The sequence below is a fragment of the Sturnira hondurensis genome, unplaced genomic scaffold, assembly GCF_014824575.4.
Source record: "Sturnira hondurensis isolate 20B ecotype Veracruz unplaced genomic scaffold, ASM1482457v3 Scaffold0025325, whole genome shotgun sequence".
Classification (NCBI taxonomy): Eukaryota; Metazoa; Chordata; class Mammalia; order Chiroptera; family Phyllostomidae; genus Sturnira; species Sturnira hondurensis.
In genome coordinates this window covers 218,658-246,346 of record NW_028097956.1, presented here as the reverse complement: position 1 = coordinate 246,346, position 27,689 = coordinate 218,658, and the positions used below count along the sequence as shown (strand labels likewise).

General features: G+C 63.5%; 2 protein-coding genes and 1 long non-coding RNA gene across 5 annotated transcripts; 1 reads left to right on the top strand and 2 right to left on the bottom strand.

Moving 5' to 3' along the window:
- Window positions 1-84: 84 nt before the first annotated feature.
- Window positions 85-7,066, bottom strand: TALDO1 (transaldolase 1). 2 transcript variants are annotated; one of them, XM_037039145.1, is made up of 8 exons: window positions 6,924-7,066; window positions 3,841-3,964; window positions 2,429-2,536; window positions 2,080-2,211; window positions 936-1,111; window positions 662-859; window positions 372-517; window positions 85-278 (listed from the first exon to the last, which is right to left on the bottom strand). In XM_037039145.1, the coding sequence occupies exons 1-8, from the start codon at window positions 7,018-7,020 to the stop codon at window positions 246-248; spliced, it is 1,014 nt and encodes a 337-aa protein (XP_036895040.1). In that variant the 5' UTR covers window positions 7,021-7,066; the 3' UTR covers window positions 85-245. The 2 variants fall into 2 exon arrangements, with proteins under 2 accessions (XP_036895040.1, XP_036895041.1); XM_037039146.1 differs by lacking the exons at window positions 3,841-3,964; window positions 6,924-7,066 and adding an exon at window positions 3,628-3,768.
- Window positions 3,964-10,294, top strand: LOC118982214 (uncharacterized). Its single transcript, XR_005065500.1, has 3 exons — window positions 3,964-4,072; window positions 5,160-5,169; window positions 10,284-10,294. It is a non-coding gene; the product is annotated as an uncharacterized LOC118982214 (long non-coding RNA).
- Window positions 10,295-12,331: 2,037 nt separating this feature from the next.
- EPS8L2 (EPS8 signaling adaptor L2) lies at window positions 12,332-26,802 on the bottom strand. Of its 2 annotated transcripts, none has more exons than XM_037039171.1 (21): window positions 26,677-26,802; window positions 24,213-24,327; window positions 24,060-24,115; window positions 23,268-23,332; window positions 18,397-18,558; window positions 17,892-18,041; window positions 17,735-17,814; window positions 17,528-17,652; window positions 17,353-17,426; window positions 17,099-17,225; window positions 16,835-16,923; window positions 16,626-16,700; window positions 16,322-16,470; window positions 16,114-16,246; window positions 15,894-16,006; window positions 14,836-14,947; window positions 14,126-14,245; window positions 13,830-13,902; window positions 13,548-13,728; window positions 13,332-13,464; window positions 12,332-13,248 (listed from the first exon to the last, which is right to left on the bottom strand). In XM_037039171.1, exons 2-21 carry the CDS (start codon window positions 24,254-24,256, stop codon window positions 13,165-13,167), a joined length of 2,145 nt encoding a protein of 714 aa, XP_036895066.1. In that variant the 5' UTR covers window positions 24,257-24,327; window positions 26,677-26,802; the 3' UTR covers window positions 12,332-13,164. The 2 variants fall into 2 exon arrangements, with proteins under 2 accessions (XP_036895066.1, XP_036895067.1); XM_037039172.1 differs by having other exon boundaries at window positions 15,894-16,003.
- Between the last annotated feature and the right edge of the window lie 887 nt (window positions 26,803-27,689).

Below are 27,689 nucleotides of genomic sequence, written 5' to 3'. Positions count from 1 at the left end.
TGCCTGTGTCATGTGAGGGGCCAGGCCCCAGCTGAAGTGTGGGGCAGCTGGTGTAGGGGGACGAGGTGGGGAAATGAAGCCACAGAAAATTTGACTGTTTAATGCATTAAGTGAAAGTTTTGCATAAAATCAGAAGTCTATGATCTGTCTCTGCTCCAATCAGTAGAAAAATGCAAGATTCATCACCAGGCTCGTGTAAATTGGACCCAGACTCCAAGTCGGGTCACCTGTGACCCAGCCTCAGGCTACTTTCCGTTCTCTGTGCTGAACATCCGCTCCTGGAAACGAAGGTGACAGGGACCAGGTGACACATCGGGCCGCCCTGGGCAGGCCCACGGGGCAGCCCCGCCTGGCCCCGGCCCCGCACTCACCGCCAGCACCCGCTCCAGCTTCACGGCATCGGCAGCGAACTTGCGGATCCCGTCGGAGAGCTTCTCCACGGCCATCTGGTCCTCGTTGTGCAGCCAGCGGAAGGCCCGCTCGTCCAGGTGCATCTTCTCCAGGCCACTGGCCTGGGCTGGGAGGGGCAGGGAGCATGGCCTCCACGTCTGCCGCTCCCTGCTCTCCCAGCCAGGGCTCAGGGCGGCCCAGTGCCCTTCCCAGCCCTCCACCCGGCCCGGGGGACCCAGGAGTGGGCGGCCCAGAGTGGCGGGGGACCCACCTGCTTTGACCGAGAGCATGGGCGCCAGCTTGCTGCTGTCCTTGAGCAGCTCCCCCAGGAGCTTGGGGGAGATGGTGAGGAAGTCGCAGCCCGCCAGAGCCTTGATTTCGCCCGTGTTGCGGAAGGAGGCGCCCATGACGATGGTCTTGTAGCCAAACTTCTTGTAGTAGTTGTAGATCTTGGTGACACTTACCACCCCTGCAGGAGGTGGCCCAGGCAGAGTGGCTACCACAGCCCTTCAGGCCCCGCCTCCACCCCTCAGAGGGCTACTCACCAGGGTCCTCCAGGGGCTCGTAGACTTTCTTGTCTGTGTTGGCCACGTGCCAATCGAGGATGCGCCCCACGAAGGGGGAGATGAGTGTCACCCCTGCTTCGGCGCAGGCCACAGCCTGGGCGAAGGAGAAGAGCAGCGTCATGTTGCAGTGGATGCCGTGCTGCTCCTCCAGCTCCCTGTGGGGCAAGCGCAGGCCAGGTGTGGGTTCCCGTCCCGCGCACACGGCGTCCCGCGCACACGGCGTCCCGCGCACAGGGCGTGCCCCGGTTCTCTGTGGCAGCGAGCTCTGGGCAGCTGGAAGTTTCTCCATCAAACCCACACCACCAACAGGAACAGAGGCAAGAGCCCCCTGGGGCCAGACGCCACAGTGCTGTCCTGCCGTCCCACATGGAGCCACAGCCCCCTCCCCTCTTACCTTTCCCAGGCCACCCCTCCATCCACTGTGACATCTTGGGCTGAGCCCTGAGTACAGGGCAAGGACCAGGCCCTGTCACGTGGCTGGGGGTGGGGCTTCAGAAGGGTCTCTGCCATGTGGCCGCCCCAGGGTGGCTAAAAGCTGGCGCCCACGTGGGGAGCAGGCAGACAGTTCAAGTGCACTCCCCAGGGGCAGGCACTGAATGACTGGATGCCCCTTGGCCTTGGGCCCTCGGCTGCACCCAGACGTCAGGGCAGGGTCACCCGTGAGCCCCTCAGGCAGGAACAGCCACGTGTGTGCACAGGGAAGAACACACACGCACACAGTGCGCACACAATGAACATTTGCCTGGGAAGGAACGCAGCCCAGACCCGCCACAGTGGGCTGTGTCCCGCACTCGTGCCAACTGAGGCCATGGGAGTCCATCTGTGCAAATGCCTGGAACAGGCGGGGGGAGTGGAGGAGTGGCCGCTGACGGGGTGGGGCAGACACAGGGCCCCCCACAACAGCACCCTGGGGAGACCCGAGGGCCGCACTCTAGTCCTCCCACCGCCCCTTCCCGCTCAGGGGTGTGTGCTCGGCCTGAAAGGTCTGCTTCCCTGCACTGTGAGTGTGCCTGATAAGGACGAGGTTGGTGACACATCTGTGGGTCTCTCACGGGACACTTGCTTCTAAGCGTCAGCGAACAGGACCTCGGGGCTCTGGCCCCTGGAACAGGGGGACACTCACTTTCCAGCCTGGATCCCCTCCCAGGTAGATGAGAGCTTGATCAGAACCCGGTCCTTGCTGATCCCGGCATCCTTGTAGAGCTCAATGAGACGCCTGGCCCGGGCCACCATGGCGTCCTTGTCAAAGGAGAGCCTGTAAAAGCCAGGGGTCCGCAGTGAGGAGCAGCCTCACCTCGAGACACCTGCCAAGGACGCGCAAGCCGGCAGCGGGTGCCTTGGCTCGGGTCAGCTTCCTCAGAGGGGTGCAGGCAGGGCTGGGCTGGGTGCAAACCACTGCCCAGGGTGCACTGCGCTGGTGGGGGCCACAGACACAACAGCTGGCCCCACCCGGCCCCACCACACACCCTTACCTCGCATCTACCTCCGTGGACACGCGGCCCGGAATCTTCTTCAGTATCTCTGCCCCAAAGAGCACGTAAAGTTTATCGATGGCATTTTGGATCTGCTCCTCTTGTGCCCTGAAATTCAAAGGGAAAACGCGGGCAGCAGCCGTCAGGTCCAGTCCTAAGGACTCTACAGAACAGATTCCCACATTCCTTTTGAGAGCCCTCTGGTGCCACCTTTTGGTCACGGGAACCCCGCGTGGCACAGAGCCCCAGCTTGACTGTCCCTCGTGCGCAGCTTGGTGTGCGTGAAGCAGTCACAGTGTGCTGCAGCCGCCGCCCCGTCACCTCCAGAACCGCCTTCGTCCCCAGCAGAACTGCCCCGTCCTTGAGCACGTGGGGAAACCCCGTGGAGCTGCCCGGGCATCCTTGCTGGCCCAGTGCACAGAGAGTCTCGGGCCAGCGCGCCACCGCGAGAGCCATGGGGCAGCTGACGAGGGCAGAGGGCATGTGAGTGCGAAGACGCACCTCGTTGCTAATGCCAGGAGCGCCAAGGGCTTCTGCCATAATGGGGCGAGGACCAAATGTGGGGGAAGGGAAAACAAAACTGCCTGGGGGGAGTGTGTGGTGGAGGGAGGGCACACCCAGAGGGCAGAGCAGGCCTGATACCCCCAGGCCACCTGCATGTCCCAGCCAGGGGCCGCTGTTCCCTAAGGACACCGTTCTCACCCGGATGAAAATGTAAAATGACCCCTCAGAAAGGCACATTTATGGAGACCAACACAGGCATAGTGGCCTGGGGAAGGGGGCAGGACGAAGCACAGGTGGGCACCAGGGACACTCCAGGACTGGACTATGGCCGTGGCTGCGTCCAGCATAAATCACCACGAGAAACTGGACTGTGCAACGAAGAGGGTGGACTTTACTCCAATAAAGCTGTTAAAAGACATCAGTAATAAAGACACCCAATGACAGAGGGCAGGTCAGTGGCCACCAGGGTTGGGGTCCTGATGGGGACAGGAGCCAGGGGCTTCGGGCATGCCGGGCTTGAGAGAGCCTGCGCACCCGGCTCCGAGCTGCATGTCTGCTTCTCGCAAGTCCCGCTCCAGTAGAGTCGATAAAAACAAGCGTACAAGACAACTTTCCTGAGGGGAGGACATCCGAGAACTGACAGTCAGTGAGGGAGTCAAGCCCCTCAGTGGCCCAGCTGCACTCCTGGCACTTACCCACCCAGCCTCTTGCCGTAGGCGATGGCCTCCTCCACCAGCTCCTGGTAGGCGGGCATCTGCGCAGCTGCCAGGATCAGGGACGGGTTGGTGGTGGCATCCTGGGGCTTGTACTCATCGATGGCTGGAGGGAGAGTTTGGAAAGCANTCCGAGAACTGAGTCAGTGAGGGAGTCAAGCCCCTCAGTGGCCCAGCTGCACTCCTGGCACTTACCCACCCAGCCTCTTGCCGTAGGCGATGGCCTCCTCCACCAGCTCCTGGTAGGCGGGCATCTGCGCAGCTGCCAGGATCAGGGACGGGTTGGTGGTGGCATCCTGGGGCTTGTACTCATCGATGGCTGGAGGGAGAGTTTGGAAAGCAGGAAAGTAAGTGGAGGCTCGCTTCCACCCTGGAGTCTGTCGGGCCCCCTCGACGCCCTGAGCACAGAGGCAGAGTCCAGAGTGCTGTCCTGCAAACTGTGGGGTTGTTGCTTCGGTTCCCCATCAGGGCACATGCCTGGGTTGCGGGCCGGACTGGGGGCATGTGAGAGGCAACCGAGATGTTTCTCACATTCATGTGTCTCTCTTTCTCCCTCCTTCCTCCTCTCTAAAAACTAAATAACTGCCCTGGCTGGTGTAGCTCAGTGGATTGAGTGCGGGCCTGTGAGCCAGACGATCGTGGTTCAATTCCCAGTCAGGGCACATGCCTGGGTTGCAGGCCAGTTCCCAGCGGGGGACACATGGGAGGCAACCATACACTGATGTTTCTCTCCCTCTCTCCTTCCCTTCCCCTCTAAAAATAAGTGAATAAAATCTTTAAAAAATAAGTAAAGTCTGCAAGAAATAAAAGTGTCTCCCGAGCCAGGGTACACCCACCCTGCCCACACACGTCCCTCCCTGCCCTGGGAGGCTGACCAAGGGGCAGCTGTTTGCACTACGGAGGCTCCACCAGCAACACCAGGGCCAGAGATGGAGGGTCCCTGCGGGGGCAGGGGCAGGCCGCCGAGAGTGGTCAGCACAGCAGAGTGCACGTCCAGCTTCCATGCAGTGCCAGTGTGAGTGACCAGACTCAGTGACGGAAAACTGCTGGCTTTCCTCCTTAAGCCACTCTCTCCTTAACACGCCCATTCTTAGGAAACCAAGCTGAGTTCCCGGGAACCCGCAGGGCCAGCCTGCAGCCTCACTGGCCGGCCGTCTAAGTAGGACACGGGCGTGCAGAGCGGCCAGAGGAGGTACGGCTGCAGCAAGTTTACTGGGCAGATTAGTTTTTTTTTTTAAGGTTTTATTCACAAATTTCTGAAAGGAGGGGAAGGGAGGGAGAAACACCAAAGTGTACAAGAAACAGTGATCAGTTGCCTGTCGTGTGCACCCAACCAGGGCCGCAACTCAGCTTGCACCCCCACCGGAGATCAAACCGCCAACCTCTCCTTCCGCAGGCCGGCACTCAACCCACTGAGCCACACAGGCCAGGGCCACAGGAGTATTTTCAAAATGCCCTTTGATGACAGGACCGCAGAGATGGAGACGAGATTAGGTGCTGGCAGGACCTGGGAGGGGCAGCTGTGTCCCAACTGTGCCCACAAGAATCTGGAGTGTCATAAACCTGCCACAGAGCAGCCCCTCACCGCGCAGGCTGACACTGGCAGCCACTGAGCCAGGCCCACAGCCCATTAACAATCGGTGCCAAGCGCCTGGGCCTGATCACGCCATGGTCACAGGATGCCACCACCGCCGGGGGTTGGGCCAGTGATTCTTGGGCCTCTGTGGACTAATATCGCAACTTCTTTCAAAATAGCAAGTTAGGAAAACAGTGCTCTGCGGCGGTGCTTACGACACAGGCGTGTGTGAACCCTGGCCAGTGCACTGAAGACGGGCCTGAATTCCTCCTTGGGTAGAATCAAGCCTTCATAGAGCTGACTTAAAACTAGGGGATGGAGCTGGGACTCAACGATGGGTGTCAGGTGCAGGGAAGGCAAAACTGGGAGGGGCCTGTTCTGGGTGAAGCAGCCCTGGCTTTGGTTGTATTTGCAAAGAGACCTTTGATCTGCACATTACGAAAGAAAGAACCTTCATGAATGCCCACTAAACCAAAGGCCCCCAACTACCTGCTAACGTTCATGGATAGACAGCATCAACTAATGTATTTTTATAATGTCAACACCTGGGTTTAGGTATCTCTAAAGAGAGAAAAGTGAAACAGCAAGCCTTTCCCAGAAGGTGGAACCAAAAACCTGCAGAAACAGCACAGACCCCAGCTGCCCCTGGGCCAGAGCCCACACACACTCAGGCTGGGAAAGGGCCACCAGTGTCCAACTGGGGTCGTTGCCTCAAGGTCCAGCTGACCCGGTCAGGGTTCAGATGAACCAGGCTTCATCTCCAGATGAAGAGGAGACCGAGGTCCCTGGCCTGGGGCTCCAGACCCCCTGGACGCCCCCCCTCGTCAGAGGATTAAGGTACAAGGCCAGCAAGCCCATAGGCTGGCCCCAGGCTGATCGCCAAACATGCTTATTCACGCTAGTGAGCTCTGCTAGATAAAAGCAACCCTCTTAAGAAAACAAAACGTTCTTACTCAGTACTACCAAAGAGGGGTGACACCCACTTTCTCAAATCACCATGAGAAAGCAGAAAAGAGAGGAGGCACTTCCGCGCTGGGAGCCCTGGGCGCTCAAGCCCAGAAGGCACTAGCTCCCTGGAAATCTAAATTCCTCAGGCAGAACGGAGCTGCGTCCCAGTCGGCGAGACGGGCTGGAGGCTCCCGACGGGCCGCGGAGTCCTCCACGCTCGAGGGGGAAGAATGAATCACACCAGAAGTCTAAACTGGCACAGCACTTATTGTGCCCGTCGCCCCGGGCTCCTGCCGAGCTCCGCGGCCCCGTGGCCCGCACCCGGCCGCAGCGGGTCGCCCTGCACCCGAGGCGGGATGTGGCGTGGGCGCCCGGCCGGATCAAAGCACAAGGGTGAGCCCGGCACCCAGTCGGGTCCTGCTCAGCAGTCGATCCTCGCTGGGTTCACCTTCCACCCTCCCGGATCCCCTGCCTTCGCGACCCGACGCCCTCTGGCTAGAGCGCCGTCCCGCAGGGCTGCGGGGGCGCCCTCGGCTCGGGAGCGTGGCTCGGCCTGCGCGCCCACGCCCCGAGGGCCATTCTCCTGTCCCGTGCCCGGGCCGTCCGCCCCGACGCCGGCCCCGAGCTCCCCGAGTTCCCTCCGCGAGTGCGGGACTGCAGAGCAGCGGAGCCCGAAGTGCACCATATCTTCGTCCATGACCCACCGCCGCACGGCCTATCCCGGCGACCACACTCGGGGCCCCTCGCGGCTCACCGTGAAAGTCGCCCGTGTCGGCCACCACGGTGGTGAACTGCTTGAGCTGGTCCAGCGCGTTCTCCATCCTCTGCCGCTTCACCGGGGAGCCCGACATGGCGAAACAGCGGCGGCAACGCGGAGACCCACAATACCCCGCGGCCCAGCCCCGGCCGCTAGCCAATCAGGAGCGGTGCGCGTGGTGGGCGAGGCCCCATCAAGAAGAAGCCCTGCCCCTGAGATAGAGGCCCCGCCCCCAAACAAGGCCCCGCCCCCGGCGGCTGGTTCAGAAGTCCCGGGGGCCCCGCGATCGCTGGTGAAATGGGGCACGATGCGTCCAGGGCAGCGAGGCAGCCCGGGGCCGGCGTGTCCAGTGCGCGCACTGAGCCTGCAGCTGGGGTAGGAGCCCCCCCCGGAGAGGCGCGCCCCTCGCGGTGCCCCGCACCCCCCCAAAGGGAGAGCCCGGTGGTTTCTGCCCTGTGCAAAACGCTGAGCGCAGTACCAAGAGCAGCGAGCGGCGGCACGGAGTCCCAGAGCGGCCTGGAGACTTCAGCCCTCTGTCTGGGCCTCTGCCTGAGCGCTGTCCGACGGGACCCCCCGCCCTTGGGCCCTAGGAGACGAAAAGGGCCTTTGTTCCCTGACTGCGGCTGTGCCAGGCAGCTGCTCCCACGGGCAAAGGGTGGGCGCTGGGCGGCGGAGGGAGCTGGGGTGCGGGCCTAGGCTTGAGTCGCTGCCTACCTCAACCTACGCCCCTCGGGCCTGGCTGCCCCTCCAGGCCCGCCCTGGGGTCAGTGGCGCCTGGTGCCTGGGAAGGGGCTAGGAGTGGTGAGGCAACAGGGAGACTAGGCCTGTGTTTTCACTGTCTCCTGCAGATCCGGAGCCACAAGGATGGGGCCGGCACCCCCGGCCTTGGGTTCTGAGATCCGCACTAAGTAGCACTAAGTTCACAATTGGTCCCCAGGGCCTTGTGCCCTAGTCAGATGTAGGAAATAAAACTGCTGTTGACTTGGAGTTCTTCATATTTTCAGTCAGGCACGTACTTCTGGCAGGTGCCCAGGAGAGGGGAGGTAAAGGTCAGGGAGGAACTGGGGTTTCCGGGACTCAAGGGCCTTGGGTGTGGCCTGTGTGGACCTCAGTGCTGGCCTTGCCAGGACAGCCGCATTGGAGGGAGAAGGCCGCCAGGTGGAGACAGTGTGAAGATCTCTGAGCTTTGGGGGTTTGCTATGCAGGGAGCAGGGCTGGTGTTGTGGGGAGAAATGACCGCAGGTTTGTGCTGGCGGCAGGAGAGGAGAAGGGCGTTCTCAGCCAGGCTCTTGGTAGACAAGGGCTGGGATACAGGGCACTCCTGTAAGGGTGGCCTGTGTCACCAGTGGAGGTTGACTGGAGGGACAAGCAGCAGATCTGGATGTGGCCACAGGCAGGGCAGGCGGGCAGAGCCTCTGCTGACCGCCTCACTCCTTCCGGGATGTCTGAGGAAGCAAGTCCAGCCGCTGAGAGGGGAGGGGGCAGGAGGGACAGAGAGGTAGGCTGGCACCTGGGAGAGGGCTGGGCACAGGCCAGTGACTCGTGGCCGACCTGGGCATGGCCACTGGGTTCGGCCACCTGCTCCTCCTGCTCCCCTGGGTGTATGTGGGAGGGGTGATGGGGTGTGGCCCGGAGTTGGACAAGTCAGAGGCCACCGTGATGGGGAAGCTGAGCTGGGCAGGTGTGTAGGTCCTGGGGCAAGTGTTTCCAGGAGGAGTTGAGTCACCTGAACAAGTGCAGGACAAAGGGTGTGAAGGGCTGACTGTGTGGACACCACGAACAGCCTGAGCTGCTCCCACGGACCCTGTTAGCTTAAAGTCTTGGCCAGCCCTGGTTGGGCAGCTCAGTAGGCTGGACCATCGTCCCATAACCAAAAGGGTTGCAGGTTCGATTCCAGTTCAGAGCACATGCCCAGGGTGCAGTTTTGATCCCTGGTTGGGGTGTGTGCAGAAGGCAACCAGTTGATGTTTCTCTCTCTCTCCCTCTCTGTCTAGAATCAGTGAAAAATACACTTAAAAAAATTCAGGTCCCAGGCAGTCTCCATCACCCCCCTTTGATGGCGCTCTTTCCCTGAACTTGGCCTTTTTGTCCCTCGGTGGCAGGAGCGGCCTCTTCTGGGTGTCATCTCTCCCACCAGAGGGCACAGCTCTTGCCTGCGGTTAACAAGAAGCAGGTGCAGAGCTCAGTAAAAAGAATTCAAAACAGAATGTGATCAACAGAGAGACCGAGCCCATGTGACAAACTTAAACCAGGACTCAAGCCTGTAGACAGTGAAACAACGGCCACTATGATCTTGGGAAGATGGAAGGCTAAATTTTTATTTATTCTTACTGACAAGAGAAGAGACCCACGCACGGAATTGGCTGCAGAAGTGTAGTCCACACAGAGGACGGTCACTCAGCCGTAAAAGAGGAAGGGCGTTCCGGCCCCGCCCCCACCACAGCGTGGATGGGCCTGGAGGACGCTGTGCTGAGTGGATGAGCCAGACACACGAGGACAGACCCTGCGCGGCTCACTCGCAGGAGGTCCCTGGAGGAGCCAGACTCACACAGACAGAAAGTAGGACGGTGGGTGCCGGGGGCTGGCGGGGGGAGGGGTAGGGAGTGAGTGCTTCATGGGGACAGAGTGTCAGTGGGGAAGCTGGGAAGTTCTGGAGATGACGGTGGGCTGCACAGCAGTGGGAGTGTGTTCCTGAGAACACACTGCACACTGAGACATGGGCGAGGCGGCAGAGTCGATGTGTATTCCTTCACAACTGCGCACCAGGGTTTGGGAGCGGCCAGCCCGTCGGCTCCAGCTCGGTCTGAAGCCGCAGCACCTAGAGCCTCCCCAGGTCCTCCCCACCTGCACCCCGGAGGGCCCAGCTCAGGGCCGCGTGGGTGGTCCGACCATGTCTGGTTTTGTCCTGTTTAAAGGTACGCACAGCGACTGCGAGCAGCATCCTGGAGAACCGCGGTGGCTGCGGGGGAGCCGGCGGGGCGGGCACGGCAGGGGTCCCTGGCACTTGGTTCCCACGCAGACTGGAGGGAGAGTGCCGGCTGTTGGCAGAGCTGGGCTGGCCCCTCATGTCCCCCTTCCTTGCTTAGCATTCACTCTCTGCAGCGCGAAGCCGCAGCCCCTCACGGCTCTCCTAAGGCCTTTGCGCACGTTCTTGTAAAATGTATTGTTTCCAGTGTTAGGTTTTTCTTTCTCATGACCGTGTATTCTAATTCACGGAACTTGTGGGTGCTCTTTCCACTCGTCTGCAGTGCCTGCCTTCCGCGTGGCTCTCCCAGCTCAGGCTCTCTCATCCCCACACCCATACCCCACCCTGGTGGACGCCAGGGAGGGCTCTGGGGTCACACAGCACGGGAGCAGGGCTGCTGAGGGGATGACACTGGTGACTAAGCCCAGCCTAGCTCAGAGGTACCCTGGCCTCGTACCTCCCAACATGGGGCATCCGACAGCTTCCTACTTTTGCTGGTCTGATAGGCCGCAAAGGCTTTCCTTTGTTTTTCTCTGACACCCGGGTCTGAACACCTGCCCAAGGACTGGGGGGCCTGTGGGGTCCCCTGCAAGTCCCAGGCCCTGCTGACCTGCAGGAGCTGCCACCGTAGACGCCACAGCAGTGTGAATCAGACTTGGGGCCTTGGGACACCATTGTGCACTTCAGAGTCGTGGAGGCCCCACAGGATGTGGTCTCAGGGTTGCCTCTGCCCATGTGCACTGTTGTGAGAAGCAAACTGAAAATTCAAGGACACGCACCAACTCATCCCTTTCACAAGGACAGTGATGGGCCACCGCCCAAAAGCACCTGCGTCCCCTGGCTGGCTGCCACCAGGAAGAAGGGTCTCAAATGCCCTCTTGTTTGGGGACCGTCCTGAAAGCAGTGGCCCCAGGCCTGTAGGTAGAGACCTGAGCCTGCCCGGTGACTCTGAACTCACGTCCGCCCTTTGATGCCCAAGCACTGAACAAACCAGACGTCTCCAACTGGCCCACTCCTACTCAAGCCCCCAAAAGACCTGCTTCATCCAGGCCCCGAGCCGCACCCCCCCCCGGCCTTTCCCACCCAGCTAAGACCCTCACGGGGGTGAGCCCACGTAACACTATGCTCTAGTGACTGGGTGGCATTCTGGAGACCTGGCAGTTGACATGGGATGAGCTTATTTCTGTAAGAAATTCTTTTTAAAAATTCTTTTTAAAACAGTGAGATTAGCGGCACGAACCCTATCCCAAGGGTCCCCCCTCCTCTGGCCCATGAGGACAAGGACATCTGGCCCCACCCAGAGGGGGGCCATGCTTACCCCGAGGGAGGGGCTAAGCCTGGTGGGGACAGTGGAGTGGTCTTGTCGGGCACCTGTGACCTCCTGGAGGTGCCCGACTAGTGGGTCTGTGGGTCCAGAGGGAGGGATGTCGCTCCCGTTTCCTCTGGGGCTCCGTCTCCCTGTCTGCAGGCTCCTGCCTGGCTCCAAGGGCAGGCCTGGGAGAAGGGCTGAGGTGATCAGGTTTCAGCTGTGGCCCAGAGGGCACCAGACACCCGCCAGTCCCCTTGACCGAGCCCTGTTGGACAGACCTGGCCCAGGGTGGCCTGTCCCATCTATGCTGGGCTTTCCAGGCCTGGGGACTGGTCCTGTCTCACGGGTCCACCAGCCCAGGGGCAGCCCACCGAGCCCAACCTGCCCTCTGCACCCGAGCTCACTCAGACACCCCTGCCCAGCAGACAGAGGTCCCAAGGCTGGGCCCTTTGGATACACTGAACCAGGGTTGGTCCGTCCACTCTTGTGCAGCTGGGTAGGTCAAGACACTGGGGAACCACATAGATGCTAGCGTGTGCCCCCTGGCGGCCAGGTAAGGCAGCTCACAGAGTCGCCAGCAGAGGGCGCCAGCGGCCTCCAAAGGTGGGGCACAGGCCGGGTGGTCTGGGGCCTGTAGATGCAGCATCAGGACCTCTGCGCCCTCAGGGACCACCAGGGACCACTCTGCTGCGGCACCCACGGCAGCCCAGCTGACTGTCAGCGCTGTCCAGCCACCCAGCAGCCTCTTCCTTCCCCCGCCCCCACCCCATCCTCGGCTTAGTTCTCCAAGTCAAACCCTCCCTTGCTCCTCGGCCGCACCCCTCCACTCCCACCCCCCTTGGGTGACAGTCTTCTGGCCTTCCCGAAACCCCCAACCTCCTGGGATGGTGCCCACGCCCCCTCTGACAGGTGGGGAGGGGAGGGGAGGGGAGGGGAGGGGAGGGGAGGGGGGGAGGGCCCCCCCACTGCCCCACCTGGGCTCCGGAGTCAGCCGTCTTACTTGGGGTCTCAACTGCCACCCTGGCCACCACCTGCCCCCGCCCAACTGCCCTCACAAAGGGTGCGACTCCAGGTCGGCTGCAGGGCCCACAGCCCACCTCCAGCCCCAGCTCCAGGAGACAGACAGACAGCCACGAGGAGACAACTGGTTTAATGTCACAACCTTTGAGCTTGGCTCTCTCTCAGCCCTGGGTTGTGACCTGCAGAGTCTGGGGTCCCTCACAGGGCGAGGCTGGCCTGACACTTGGTCAAAGACAGTTCCTTTCCTTGGGCTCTGTCTGGGGGGGGGGGGCGGGGAGGAGGCTGGGGTGTCCAAGGTCAGTGCTTAGATGAATCCAGTCCATGCTTGCTCCTTGAAAAAGCGGAGGGAGCCCAGCAGGTACCTCCAGGCCACCCCCCGGGGGGCAGTGCATGGGGTGGGAGCTGTGGGCACTAACCGGGGCAACAGGCACCAGCCTGGTCAGCCTCGAGCCCAGGGCAGCTGCCCTTTGAGCCCACAGTGCACCTGGGGCTGTGAGGATAAGGGGGTTCGGGCGGGTGTGAAGTGAGCATCTCGGAGGCAGGACAGGGACAGATTCACAAGCGCCAGGAAGAGGCCAGAGGAAAGGGGTTCTATGGCCTTGGGGAGAGGCATGGGGAGCACTGGGAGGGGGCCCAGACTGGGTCTGGTCGCAGTGGGCAGGTGGGTGAGGGGCTGGCACGGCCAGGCGGCAAGTTTGGCTGAGGTGGGCCTTGGAGCAGGCAGGTGAGTGTGGACTGGGCCGTCACTGAGCCTGAGGTCAGGCCCTGTGCCATGAGGCAAGTGAGCTAACCCCCAGCCAGGGGCAGGGCCCGCAGCTGGCACCACATTCCCTCTGTGTCCAGGGCAAGAAGTCCACACACGTGGGAAACTAACACTCCATGCACTGGGGCGGCTGCCCCAGGCTCTGCCCCTGCCAGGTGGCAGCGCAGCTGGCGGGACCAGGTTAGCTGTCATCTTCCACCCTCCTCTGGTTCTTGGAATGAAACTTGTTCATGAGTTCCTCCAGCTCCGATCCGCCTTGCTGCTTCTAGGAACGGGAGTGGGGCGGTCTCAGCCTAGGGCCGTGGAGCAGTGGGGGGAGGGAGGTGCAGGAGGCGTGCCCTGGCTCACCTCCAGGACCGCCTTCTGCACGGTGAGCTGGCTGTACACGCGGCTGCCCTCCTCCCCGCACACCTTCTTCAGCTCGTCTTTGTTGAGCGAGAAGAGCTGGGCGCCGGTCAGGATGCCCAGACTGTCCACGATCCTGTGGGGCAGGTGGGTGTGAGCAAAGCGGGCCCTGGTGTGGGCGTGGCAGCCACCTGCCTGACCTCCGCGCGGCCGGCTCACCGCGCACTGAAGGCCTTGGCTTCCAGCCAGGCGCGGACCTCCATGGGCCCCGACTCGTAGGTGAGGGGCAGGCGCACGGGCTGGCTGCGCTCCACGCGGAAGTGCCGCTGCGGCTGTGCCTTGAAGTGGCTGATCTTCTTGAGGAGCTCGTCATTGACTTCGTCCATGTGGTGGATCAGCTCTGAGGAGCCAGCGGCTCAGGCCCTGCCGGCTGGCCCGGGTGCCCCGCCCCGCCCCGCCCCGCCGCCCCCGCTCCAGCCCTCCCCCGCCCCGCCCCCTCACCCTCTTTGTTTCCTGCGAAGCTCGGAGGCAGCTTGTGCGTTGGGCTGGCAGGACCCCAGTATTTCAGACCAGCCTGCAGGTCGGGGAGAGCAGGGAGCAGGACCACCAGCGTCACTCACCGCCCCCACGGGGCTGGAGTGGGGAGAGGGTGAGGAACCCCTCCCGCTTTCCCTCCCAGGACCGGAGCCAGGCCCCCACCCCGCCCCCAGGCAGGCTCCAGCACAGCCTCTTTTCCTGTCACTCGCTACAGCCGCCACAGGGCAGAGCCCCACAGCAAGGCCGCGCGCCCCCATCACCTGCTCCGGGGGCGCGCCCACTTCCTCCGGCCGGACCTGGTCCAGGATGTTGTGCGGCACGTAGCCTGCCTGGCCGCTGCGGCTGCGAAGCTTCCACCATTGGTGGCTGTCTTCCAGCACCTGGGGGCGCAGCACTCCTGGTCAACAGGTGCGCACCCCCCTGCGCACCCCCGCCCCTCTGACCACCGGCACCAGTGTGGGACGCTGGGACCACCAGCATGCACCCCACCCCCCACAGATGGCCCAGAGACAGCTTTAGCATCTCTCCCCTGAGCCTCCCGAGCCCTATGGGAACCATCACCACCCACTCCAGGCGCCCCTGGCCCAGGGTAACCTTCCTGCTGGCGATTGGGACCCACATCCCTACAGCACCCTGAGCCAGGGGCCCCCAGCTTGGCTGTAGACAGAGGTCCACCGATTCACTCGCTCGCCTCTCCTCCCCCAGGGGGCGGCCTAGATTTGGCATTGGCACCGGATCCCGACGGGGGCTCCAGGGGTGGGCATGAGTGTCAAGCCCCTGGAGGGTTGGCGGGACCCTGGTCCTTGCCCCCTCTAATGCCTCCATGGGAGGGAGCCCCTCATCCAGTATCTGCTAGGGGAGGGGGCTGGGGCCCTGGAACCAGATTGAAAAACAGGGGCAGACAAGCCAGGGCCCAGGGCTATGAGTTTGCCCCCCCCCCCCCCGGCCCCTGCAGGAGTCAGGCACTCACCTCCAGGACCTCACCCTTGAGCACGGACAGCTCATTGGCATTTCGGGCTGTGAAGTCGTAGAGGACCTTGACATACTTGGCCATGGCTGATGCGGGTTCTGGTTCGTAGCCCCTGAGTGGAGCAGGAGGGGCTGAACTGGGGTCTCCTGGACCTCGGACCCCACTGGGGGGAGCCGCTTCCCAGGCACTCAGCTGCCTTCTGCTCCACTCTCCAAGGTCGCAGTGGAGAGCGCGTCCGCAGCTTGTCATGGGGAATGGAAACTGTGGCAGCCGCAGAGCGTCCGGGCCCCGCATGGAGGGGGGGGGCAGGCAGCAGGCAGTGAGGGGGGGCTGACAGGACCGAGTGCGTTGGGCACAGCAAGGCTGGCACCCACCCAGGATACCTTGGGGGTCTCCAGGCCCAGCCCCCAAGAGCCAAACAATGGGGTCACATCCGTCCCTGGAAAACAGCCGACCACGGAGGGAAGGCCGGACATTTGCAGAGCCGTGGCCCCTTGACGTAGCAGAGAGTGCACCAGAGCCCCGGGGGGGGGCTGCCTGTGGGCACCCTGACCTCAGCCGAGAGCAGCTGGTGGCTGCCACCCAGCCCAGCCCTCTGGCCGGACCTGGCGGCTGGGGTGTCTGCCCCAGCCCCCCGTCTGGACTGGCCAGAGGGGGCCAGCCACATCAGAGGAAAATTCTCCTTACAGGGGCCCTTGTGAAAACCCGGCTTTGGGACCCTCCCCTCCTGCAGCTGAGTCCTGGGGTGTGGCAGGGTGGCCTGCTCCCCGGGCTGACCCCAAGTGAGGGGTGAGCACACGCCCTGGGGCTGCAGGACGTGGTCCTGAGTGAGGTGTGGGGCAGGCGTGGGGGGAGCCCATTGTGGCCCAGACCCACTGTCTCCCCGTCTGGCTCCCAGGTCGGGCCTAAATCCACTCCAGCATGGGGACAGGGGCCGGTGAACCCCTCGAGCTCAGCGGCTTCGTCAGTGCTCGGTCACTTTCTGGCCACAGCTCCAGGACGCACAGGTGCACTCAGAGAAGCTACATGAGGGTGGTGAGTTCAGGGGTGGGGCTCACCTGGGAGCATGTGTGGAGCTGACCGGGGGGAGGACGTCTCCAGGGGCTGTGGGCTCAGGTACGAGGCTGTGCTTCGGGGAGTTTCGAAAGGATGACCGGCTGGCCGGAGTCTGCTGTGGGGACCGGGACACCTGGGCTAGGTGTGGGGCGGGGGCAGGTGGCAGGCAGGGCGGGTGGGGCGGGTGGAGGGGGACTGAGGAGGCAAGGGTGGGCATCTGACCTCGTCACCAGGGGCGGAGGCCGGCCCCTCCACCTCCCACGGGGCCTCCTGCAGCACGTCCAGGGGCGGCTCCCAGCCGCTGTGGAACTTGGGCACATACAGTGTCACCTGCGGCTCCCGAGGCCACTCGGCGCTGAGGTGGGAGATTCAGGGTGAGCCAGAGCCGGCCCCACCCAGAAACCCCAGCCCTCCTTGCCCGAAGCTGTACCGAGGACGTGTCCAGGTCTCCCCCAGCGAGTCCCACAGCCCCATCTCCTTGGGAACTAGGTGGCCCCGCAGGAAGCTCACGGCTTCTCGGGAGAGCAGGGGGCTGAAGACGGAGCGCGCGATGTCTGGGCCACCACAGGTGCTGACGATCTGGGGCATGAGACGGTTCAGAGCGGGTCCTACCCCTGCCCCCGCCCCGCCCCACCCCGCAGCACCCCAGGCCAGCTGCACCCCTCGGCGGCGGCACGTGCTCCCCCCACCCTCAGCCGGGCAGCCCCGCCCCCCCCACCCCCGACCCCAGGCACCAGATCCAGAGGCCCGAAGAGGAAGTGGACGAGCTCCGCGGCGCTGGGGTTCTGGATGTGCTTCTGCAGCTTGGCCTGGGGGCCGGAGAGGGCGCTGGTGAGCAACTGGCGGACACATCGGGTGGGGGGCCGCGCCGCGGGGGACTGGGGACGCGGACCCGGGCCCCCACCCTCAGTATCGGCGCAGAGGGCAGGGCTGCCGGACTCACCAGCAGGTTGATGGCCAGCTTGGTTTTCTGGAAACAGTCCACAAACTCGGCCTCGGAGGGGGGCCGGGCCCGCAGCGTGAGGACCCCCTCTGCAACAGGGGGGCGGGCGGGCGGGGCGGCGGCCGTGAGCCCGGCTGGCCCCATCACTGCGCCCTATCACTGCACCGGTGGGTCGGCCTGCACCTGGTGCAGCCCGCCCCCTTCCGGTCCTGTCCTGCCCCCTGTCCCACCCCCCACCCCCGCCCTCTCCCAGCCCCCCAGCACCTGCTGGCCCCTTCTTCCCCTTCTTCTTTCCCTTCTTGCGCTGGTTCAGCTGCTTGAAAGCCTCGGCCGCCTTCTGCAGCCGCGCCACGAACCATTCGATGTCATCCAGGGCACAGTTGAGGATTTGCTGGGGTCAGAGCAAGAGCAGGGGTCAGCTGGGCGCCCCGCAAACCCACGTGATGCCCCTTGGCCCCTGGCCCGGGGGAGGGGCGGGTGCAGCCCGTGGGGGGGGGCACTATCAGGCTGAGACCCACCGTCTCCTTCTCTATTTTCTGAGCCAATACGGCCCGTGGAGGCTCCTCATCCTCCGACTCCTGACGGTAGAAGCCTGGATAGGGGAAGGGGGTGGGGGTGGGGGGAGGCAGAGCTGCTGCTGACTGAGCCCCCCAGGGGACAGCATCAGCTTTCAGCCCTGCGCCCTCGGCCCACCTGGCTGGCTCACGCGGTTCTTGGGGGGAGAAGCATCCTGGGCGTAGTGGTGGAAGGGCACGGGGGCGGGGTCCTGGCGGGGAGGCAGCACCGTCTGCCGCTGCCGGAGCTTCTCCTGGTGGCCCCTGCAGTGGGGACGAGGGTGCTCAGCGGCTGTGCCCTCCTGGGGGCGGCCCCTGCCCGCTCCCCTCCCAATCCCACACCCACTTCAAAGTCTGGGGCCGCATCTTCTTCCCCAGGCGGCAGTCGGCCAACGCGCTCTCGATGTCCTCGTGCACCAGCTCTGCCTGCGGGGACGGGCGTCAAGCTGGCTCGCCCCGCCCCCGCGCAGCCCGACGCCCCTGCTCACGGCTGTGCCGCTCACCTCCACCTCGTCGCAGTGGAAAAAGTGGATGTCGGGCTTGTTCTGCTCCGAGTCCTGGCACACGAGCAGCAGCACGGAGGGGTAGCGCAGCTGGTTCAGCACCGTCTGGCTGTGCCGCACGGTGGGCAGCGGGAAGTTCTCAAGCTCCTCCTGCAGGGCCATGTGGGGGTGCAGGGGCGCTAAGACGTGGGCTGGACCAGCCGCGGGCAGGGGGTGACCCAGCACAGGGACTCTGCCGCGGACACAGGTACAGAGAGGGGACGTGGTCCAGGTGTGGACACAGACACGGACCGCACGGGGCAGAGGCCACAGCTCCTGCACACGACCCCCTCGCCCAGCCAGGCCCAGCTGGTGCAGCCAGTGTCCAGGCTCCACAGAGGCAGGTGGGCCCAGGGTGCCTGGCTCCCTGGACTCTGGGCCGCCCGCCCTACTGGCCTGCCCTGCACCCTTGTCCTGCCCCTGCCCAGAGGCCCTGGGGCCTTCTTCGCCCCTGCTGCTGCCCCACCTGGGACTCCATGTCCAGCAGCCGCAGCGACTTGTCATTGACCTGCAGCAGCATCTCCTGCGTCCAGATCTTCTCCTTGGAGCTCAGCTGCACCAGCTTCCGGATGGCGTCATCCACCGAGACGATGGCCTCGCTCTTGTCCATGATGAATGTGGCCAGGTGCTGGGGGTGCCGGGGGCGGGGGTCACCCTGGGCTGCTTGTGCCAGGGCCCAGGTCCCAGGGGCAGAAGGGGCAGAAGGGGCAGAACGACCCCCCAGGGCGTCTCTCCTGCCCTGTGATCCCCACCCATCCCGCCTCTGGCCTCCTGGCAGGCTCACCGCAGGGCCTCCGCATTGGCTGTCCCTCCCCCTCCCTCTCCCCCCCCCCAGACAGCGCCCTCCCATCTACAGCATGGCTCTGCCGCCTCACCATACTCCTGACCTGCCTCATGTTTTATTTATTGTGAGCCAACCTCATCTGTGTGTGACGTCCTTTGTGCTCTCTGCGTGAGGGCAGGGATTTGGGCTGCTGGGTCCCCAGGGCCAGGACCGTGCCCGCACACAGGAGGCCCTTGGTGCGTATGCAGGGAACGAGTGAGCTTTCTGGCCGCAGCCCTGGGGACCCTTGACCAGCCCAGCGCACCTCTCCCCACCCTGGCTCTCCCAGCCTGGCTGCCCGAGAGTCGGGCCACACTCGGGAAACCAGGCCGCACTAACAGACTCGGGCGTCAGCGCCCAGCTGTAGGGCAGGCTCCCTGAACGCAATGCAAGGAAGTGCCGGTGATCTCGGAGAGCCCTAGAAAGGGCTTGGGGCAGGGGCGGGGTGCGGGGGGCGGGGGGTGTGTGGCTCGAAAGCAAGGAAGACAGTCCAGGTGCTCAGGGGCAAAAGCCAATACATTTGACTTAATGAAAATGTAACTATTTCTTCCGCGACAGAACACCATATGAAAAGTAAAAAGGCGCAGGTAAACAGAGGCGGTGACGGCTCATTGTCTTAATACATCCAGAGGCCGACACGCACAGCGGTGGCTCCCGCTTTGTTCCGAGCTCTCCTGCGTGAAGTATAATAATGAAGGGCACCAACGTAAATGCATAACTAAGTAAGTAGAAGATTATCATCTCAATAACAAAACCGGCAAAAGATGTGCACAGAGGGCCTGAAGGAAAATACATTCAAGCAGCGTTATTCCAGGAAGTTGCAAAGGGGCTCACCGAATGAAAGATTTGCAGGTGGAAACTCTGAGACCGTTACTGCAGGAATAAGTTGCCCCTGAATTTTCTACCTCGTCTACGGACCAGTGCTAACGAGCCCCGTGGGCTGGGATGTGGGGCTGTGGGAGCCCTCCATGGGGGAGAGGCTGGTGTGGGGGCTGCTCCCTGCAGACCCACAAGGGACAGCGCAGGCTGGACTCGGCTACGCGCCCGCCGGCGGGTGACATGGGGAAGTGCGCGGAAACACACGCTGTCGGCCAAACACAGAATCACCAAGCCAAAAAATACCGTGCGGCTGGGCCCAAAACATGTCAGTGAATTTCTCTTTCTTTCGTTTTTGAAGACTTTACGTATTTACTTTTAGAGACAGAGGAAGGGAGGGAGAAAGAGAGGGAGAGAAGCATCCATGTGTGGTTGCCTCTTGTGCACCCCCTACTGGGGACCTGGCCCACTACCCAGGCATGTGTCCTGACCAGGAATTGAACCAGCAACCATTTATTTGGTTTGCAGACCGGTGTTCAATCCAAAGGATGCCCGCCCACCCCGGCCAGGGCTCAAGTCAGTAAATTTCGAGTGAGTAGAACCATACAGGGTCTCTGACTGTAGTGGAGTACAAGCAGAAACCACTCACAAAAACATGACTGGAACACCCCAAATTATTGCAAATGAAGCAACATGCTTCTCAGTAACCCATGGGTCACGCAGACACAAGGAAAATCAGGAAGCACAGGTGACCCCTGGACAATGTGGGGGTTAGGGGTGCCAGCCTCCGTGCATTAAAAAATCCAAGTATAACTTTTGACTCCCCCCAAAGGTGACTACTCACAGTTCACTATGAATGGGAACCCTCGCTGATAACCGTGGGTTACCACATGTTTTGTGTGTCTTACTGTCTTTCTCCAATCAATAAACACAGGAAATTATATACCAATATCTCTAGTAAACATGAATGCAAAAAAACCCTGTAACCAAACGTTAGCGAATTAGCACCTCCACACAGAAAAACTATAAAACTGTAACACACCACGAATAAGTGAGGTTTACCCCAGAAACGCAAGGCTGGTTCAACGGAAAAACAAAAACAAAAAGCAAAACACAATCACTGTCATTCAGAAAAGGTGCTACTGAGACTCAACCGCCTCCCGCGCCGAGCGGCCTCAGCGCACAGAGCAGAGCTCCTCTGTTCAGAAGGGCGGCGACAGGCCCTCGGCCCTGCAGGCCGGGACGCGAGGCCGGGTGGGGGGGGGGCTGCTCCGTGTGTCCCTGTGGTCCTGGCCAGGGCCACCAAGAATGGTAAAGTGGCTGAAAGAGGACATCGAGCATGGAGGACGGACACACAGAACACCCAGTGACTCCACCAGCGGAACCCTGGGAAAAAAATCAAGGCATTCCGCCTGGACTCGGGACACTTGGTCACAGCGCAGAAATTCAATTGTTTCTCTACAGGCTACCACCAGACCATCAGAAAATGAAATTGAAAAAAAAAAGAATACCATTTATAACAGCACAGAAAAACCAAATACCTAAGGAGTATTTCAACCAAAGCTACGCAAGAACTCCCCAGGGAAAAAAGCCAAGCAGGATCCGAGAGGCGCTAGGGTCAGCGCACGGGCCCAGAAAGTCCCCGGTGGGGACCCACGCAGTGAAGGGGCTGACTGGGGGCCAGTCGGAACCCTAACAGGCTTTTGGGGGTGGGAGAACTAGACAATTTGATTCCGCAACCCAAACACAGGTCTGCAGAACTGAGAACAGGCAGGAGAACCTTGAAGAGAAAGAACACAGTTGGAGAACTCACACCGCCCGACTTCGAGGCCGGTGAAACCGGGTCAAACAATGTCCCCCAGAGAGTCCAGGAGTCGGCTCGTCCGGACCCAACCCACCCGTGTCTGACAAAAGCGCCACAGTGGGGGAGGAACGCCCTCTCAACAGGGCTCCGCGTTCCTACGAGGGACACCAGCCTCGGGTCCCCTGCCCCAGAGTGAGCCTGGCATCCACACCACACCCGAAGTGACTTTGAAATGACTCACAGACCCACACGTGCCAGCCTAGGTATGAAGCACCTAGAAAATGCAGGAAGACGCCTCCAGCGCCAGGGGCCAGGCAGTGACAGTAACATTTCTGTTCAGCCAGAGTTACGCTTGCGAATCCACAGGCCACGCTGGCAGACGGCCTGGCTGGTCTGCACGCCCAGCGTGCGGACAGGACGCTGCCAGCTGCCAGGGCCGGCGCCTGTGGACGGCAGTGGGCCGCTGGAGCGTTCCGGCAGCCCAGTGCTGGGAGGAGGAGCCTTGCCCCCCCTTCCCGCTTTCTCCAAGTAAGTCTACAAAGCAGAACGAGGGCAGTTACAAGTCGCATGATTCTGTTTGTGGGGGACACGCAGAAAGACAGAGTGGTGGTGACCGGGAGCAGAGCAGTGTGCTGCCGAGGCGGGGCTGGGACAGAGGAAGGCCGCCTCGGGCACGGAGCCCTTCTGGGACCTGCAGGGCTCCATTCCTGGTGGCCGCCACACGGTGTGAGGCCACACTGCATGCTCTCCATCCTCAACATCAGTGGTTCTGATGTCAGTTTAGGAAAATCCCTCCTTGCCAGGCTGGGTGTGACCCGGCCTCCACCTCTCACCCTCTCTCCGTGCCTCAGTTTCCTCGCCTGGGAGGAGCGGGCAAACCCTGCTGATGCCCCAGCCTCGCTGGCTACAGGGAGGGCAGGGTAGTGCCCCTGGGGGGGTCCTTCCACAGGCCAGCTTGGACCAAAGTCCAGGAGCAGGGCCTGGAGGCCCGGTGGCACAGGCGGTTCCTCACCAAGGAGGGCAAAGTCCCCTCCCCTGGGGATGTGGCACAGCTGCCTGAGGACGGGGACGAAACTGACCTGCCCACCATCCATGCCCTGACCTTGGACACTGAGCAGTGGTCACCAGCCCTGCGGCACAGAACGGCCCAGCCGGCCCAGGCGGGTGGGGAGGGTGTGTCACTCGACACAGCCCAGTTCGAGAGCCCAAGGAAGTCCCAGCGTCTCTGTCGATCCATCACATAGACGAGGAACCTGGGGCTCAGGAAGCAGTGACTTGCCTGACCTCTGTGGGCGGGGAGGGCCCTCTGGGGAGGGAAGCACTTGCCTTCCTGGTCCAGACCCCCCAACTTCCCAGTCCAGGGGCCTCCCACCTAAGCTGCCCACAACAGGAAGGCCACTTAAAAAGCCTGTTTCCTAAGGCGTGAGAGTGAATTTGAACTGACCTCAGAGAACACCCCCTGCATCAGCAGAGGGTCCGTCCCCAGAGCAGCGACCAGCCTCCACTCGCCCCAAGCCTTCCCTGCACCTGCTCACACAGGGTGTCCCTGCTCCGTCTCCTCCCTCAAGCTCGCCCCTCGTGTTGGCGCCAGGGCGCTGCCCTCCTTCCCACTGGGCCTTCCCACCCGAGGGCTGCCAGACAGGACCCAGGGCACAGACGCCCCCGGGCTGCGCCGGCCATCGGCACCTTGTCTGCCTGACACCGACCCAGAGCTCCCTGTACCCCCAGACTGTGAGCCCCCAGAGCTGGAGGGCGCCCCCACGGTGGCTGAGCCCAGGTCAGGTGCGGGGTGGCCCACTTCTCCCAGGGCCTCGGTGTCCCCAACCAGGGGCCCAGGAGCAGCAAGGGTGGGCGCTGGGCAGGATGGGGTGCCCCACCCCGGGCGCGGCCTCACCTGGACGTGGTACTGGGAGGTCTCGTGCATGATGACGTTGGAGTTGGAGTACTTCTTCCTCTGTTCTGAACGGGACACGCCAGTCACTCGCCCACCCCAGAGGGCAGGCCCCAGGGTCCCTGGTCCACGTGGGCTGAACCCCCGGGCTGGGCCACAGGGAGGGCGGTGGAGTAGACCTGAGGGGCTCTGCTCTGTGGGTCCCCTGTAGCCACCGGGGGGGGGGGGGCTTGAGGTCCCGGCAGGAGGAGGACCTCCCTCTGTCCCAAGGACTGCTCAGACGGGTGGTGTGGCATCTGCGGTCAGGGTCTGTTGTGGTGGGGGTGCAAAGGGCCACCCCACCTTCCAGGGGAAGGGGTCGGGCCAGGGCCTTCCCCACCCTGGCTGCCAGCTAACACCTCCTTGCCCTCTTTGGGGCTCCTGGCTCTCCATACTGGGCACCCTGTCCGTGGGCATAAATGAGCTGGTGCCTCTGGGGCAGAACTAGGGTGCACCTGGGGGAGGGGCCAGCTGGGGGGGTGGCCTTCCTGGAGCTGACACCTGGCGCTCAGTGCCCATCCGATCGGGTTGCAGCGAGGAGCTTGGCTGAATCAATATCGATGGCCCTGAATTATTAGTAAAGGCCTCTCCCCTTACCGCCATGGGGGAGGGGGCTGGGGCCTGGAGGACCGGGGCCCCCGAGCCGCCTCTGGGTGCCTGGGGCCACCCTGCACCCCCCCCTTAGTGGGAGCCCAGCAGAGCATTACAGAACGGGGGTGGGGGGAGGCAGACCCTCCCTCCTCAAACCTCACTCACCGAACAGGTCCTTGGCACTCATCTTGGCCATGGTGTCAGACCGGCCTAGGCTGCCGCTGTGGGGAGGGGACCAGTAAGGGTGGGGCCAGCTACACCTCCCGGGGCTGCCGGTGGTTGCTGAGTGAGGGGCGAGCTGGGTGGGTGGGGACTCACTTGGCAGGGCCAGGGCAGCAGCTCAGAGACCCTGACTGGCTCATGGCGTCCTCAGTGGCAGCGGAGGGCGGACCTCAGTGTGGCCCGAGTCCAGGGCCGCGTGCCTGGCTCACACCTGAGTAGATGGAGAGCAGCACTGATACCTCCCGGGGCTGGGCCTCCTCCCTGCTGCTCCCCGGCCCTGGGGCTGGGGCCCTGACCGGCTGTCCAGATTCCTGGGACCACCTGTCTCTGCCCCATGTCCCGGCGGGCCGCCACCACAGCCCTGCCGCACCCCAGACCCTTGGTCCTCCACATGGACACCCCAGGATGGGCCAGCAGAGGGGTCCCACCCCCAGAGGCCGTCTGGGGTGGGGCTCTGCAAAGGGTCCTGGGGGCCTTGGAGGGGAGTTGGGGTGGGAGCGCCTTTCTGCAGAGGGAATGGCGTTGTGAGAGCCCTGAGACGGGACGGGGCCAGACCAGGGGACCCTAGAGAAAGTCAAGAGGAGGACCCCCCGGGGCATGGGCAGAGCCTGGTTCCCAGTGGTCCGTGCCCAGTGGGGGTGTCTGTGCCCACGTCGTCCTCCTGTTAAAGGTCACTGGAGAGAAGTCTCCATGTTTGGGGCTCTCAGGGGTCTGCCAGAGTCGTGGCCACACACCAGGGGCGCTGGTGTCCAGGGCAGGGTGTGGCCCAGGATGTTCTGGTTTGACTAGGTCCTTCCTACAGGAAGGCCGCCCCGGGGGCCTCAGGCCACTGCCTCCCACCTGCCTCTCCTGGGAGGGGTCGGGGAGGGACTTGGCCAGATTCCTCTGCCCATCGCCCAAGAATGCCCGGAATGCCCGTGACCTCAGTGGGTGAGCCCGAATATTTGCTTAATGGGATTCCTGGCGGGCTGAGCCAAGGGCGCTGGGCACGTGTGTCCAGGGACACGCACCTGGGTGAAATGTAGGCCTGCAGGCACACAGGCACACACAGGCCAGGATGGGCCCCTCCCCTTGGGAGCCCAGGCTGGGCCCCAGTGGCCTGCAGCTCCAGGGGCCAGGTGGGGGCGTTAGGACCAGCGGGGAGGTGGGCGTAGGCACTGCATCTGCTTCAGGGAGCAGGTGGGGTCCTATGGGGGGAGGGCTTCTTCAGGGGGCGGGGGCGCGGGTGCCATGCGACCCCAGGGGCCAGCCCAGGCTGCACTTCTGTTTATGGCAGTCATTTTCCGGGTGCGAACGGCACACTGGTAACAGAGTAGAGGGGTGGAGGCCCCAGCAGGGCAGGGAGGGCGGAAGGACAGGCTCCAGGTTCAAACTCCAGCCCTGTAGCCCAGTGACCTTGGGGAGGAGTCAGCCTAAGGCCCAGGGGAGCCAGGTGGGGCTCTGAAACGGGGAGACCCTCTTAGGCTCAGGTTTGCCCAGGCCTGGGAGCTTCGGGTGAGGAAGGGGCCTGCCCTCCGGGGTGGGGAGGGGTAAGCCTGGAAAGGAGGGTTGGGGGCTGCAGATGCTCAGGGTGCACTAAGGAGGCAGGAGCCAGCAGGCTGAAGCGGCAGGGCCGGCAGCAGCTCTGAGCCATCCAGGCGGGGCACTAGGCAGGGACCAGGAGAGGCCTGGGCAGGGCCCGGGTAGAGAGAGAGAGAGAGAGAGAGAGAGTGAGTGTGTGTGTGTGTACAGAGTCAGGGCAGGGGAGGTGCCACCAGCTGGGCCCTGCCCCAGCGACTAGGCCTGGGGTGGGAGCACAGACAGTCGTGAAGAGCCCTGCCTAGCCCCCTCCGCTGCCACCAGGCACAGCCCCAGGCACAGGGATGCCTCCACCACCCTGGCCCAGGGAGGGGGCCTGACTGAGAGCCAGAGGCTGGGTGCCCATGGCCTCTGCATGGCCCCCCCCTGCTCTGCCCCGCCCCCAGCCGCCTCCTCCCTGAAACTCCCACACCCTGACCGTGACCGGGAGTCTGACCCTGGCCCGAGGTTCCCTGGCCCTGGATCCCCACCCCCCCGACACCCAGGAAATGCCTCCTGCTGTCTGACCCACAGGGAGCCCCGGCCAATCTCAACAGTCTTCCCCGGTGGAGGCCTGTCCGGGAACGGCAGTGGGGTCTTCCAGAACCGGAAGAACTCTGTTCACTGGTGGACCGGGCTCCCCGCACCGAGCCCAAGGGCTGGCATGAGGCCGGCTGGCTGACTCAGTGCCCTGGCTTAAAAATGTCCCGGCGCTGTGGCTTAAAAATGTCCCCGCGCCCCAGCGCCGCCCGGGACTGGACGGGGCCGGTCGGGTCGCAGCGGGATGGGCTCCTGGCCATGAGCCCAGCGCAGCCCCTCGACCCCCAACCAATGCCTCTCCCTGCGGCCCGGCCCGGCAGATCCGACCGCAGACCCGGGCTGAGCCCCGCATGGCACCGCCTCCTGAGTTGAGGTCCGGGCCGCCCGCCGTCGGTGTGCACGCCTTTCGAGTCTCCCCCGCCGAAGGCGCCTGACCCAGGCCGGGACCCCGCGGGGCGCTCACCTGCTGCTCCTGGCGCCGGGTCCCCACGGCCGCTTGTCTGTCCCCTTGTCTGTCTGCGCCCAGCTCCGCAGGCAGGAGGACGCACAGCGGGGCTGGGCCTGGCTGGACGGGGGCGGAGCCGCCAGGAGGAACCTGAGCGGCAGGTTAGAACCTGGGCGACGCGGCGCGGGGGCGGGGGCGGGGCGGCGACATCCATGCTCCGCCTGCGGCTCCAGACCCGCCCGCAAGGGGCTCCCCGCGGGGCGTCCCTGCCCCTCTCCGGTGGCTGGGGCTCCGACCTCAGCCCTGGGGCCTGGCGCCCAGGCATGGACCGGCAGGTCCTGGAACCCCTTCCGCGCTGGGACGCGAGCTCTGAGGTTCTGAGGCCTTCCCGGGGCCGCTGAGCTAGGCCCCGTCGGGGGTGGTTGGGGTGCCAAGTGAGGTCAGACTCCAGCCCCAGGTGCCCAGAAGGGGTTCACTTTGACCCCCGGCTCAGGCGCAGAGTCCCTCCTTCAGTCACCCCTCTAGTCTCGGGGAGCGCTAGGCCAGGCTGCAGTCTGTGCGTTTCTCAGAGTGGGGGCTCCTTTCTTCACAATCCGAGAGCCCCCGAAGCCTCTCTTCTGTGACCCCGAGCCCAGCCTGGGCACCCCTGAGGGTTGGGGGAGTCTGAAGGAAGGCTGGCGATGCCCGGGTCCAGGGAGACCCCATGGAGTGCTCCGCGCAGGGCCATCCTCCTTTACAACGGACTCCCAGGAGGCCCCGCTCCCCCAGGGAAGAAGGGTCAGAGAGCAGGCGCAGGTGGAGATGGGCCCCGCAGGCTATATGTGGGACCCCGAGGCCCTGGCTATTTTTCCTAGGCTGGGGGCGCAGGAAAGGGAGTCCCAGAAGGGCAAGGCATTGGCTGGCACAGAGAGCTTCCCCGGAGCCCCTGGGAGGCACGCCCCCCTGCCCTGGGTGCCAGGACCCCAAGGAGGGGTCTCCAAGGCCTCACAGGGCGCCCATGGAAGGGTGCAGGAAGTGGCCTTCGTCCTGGC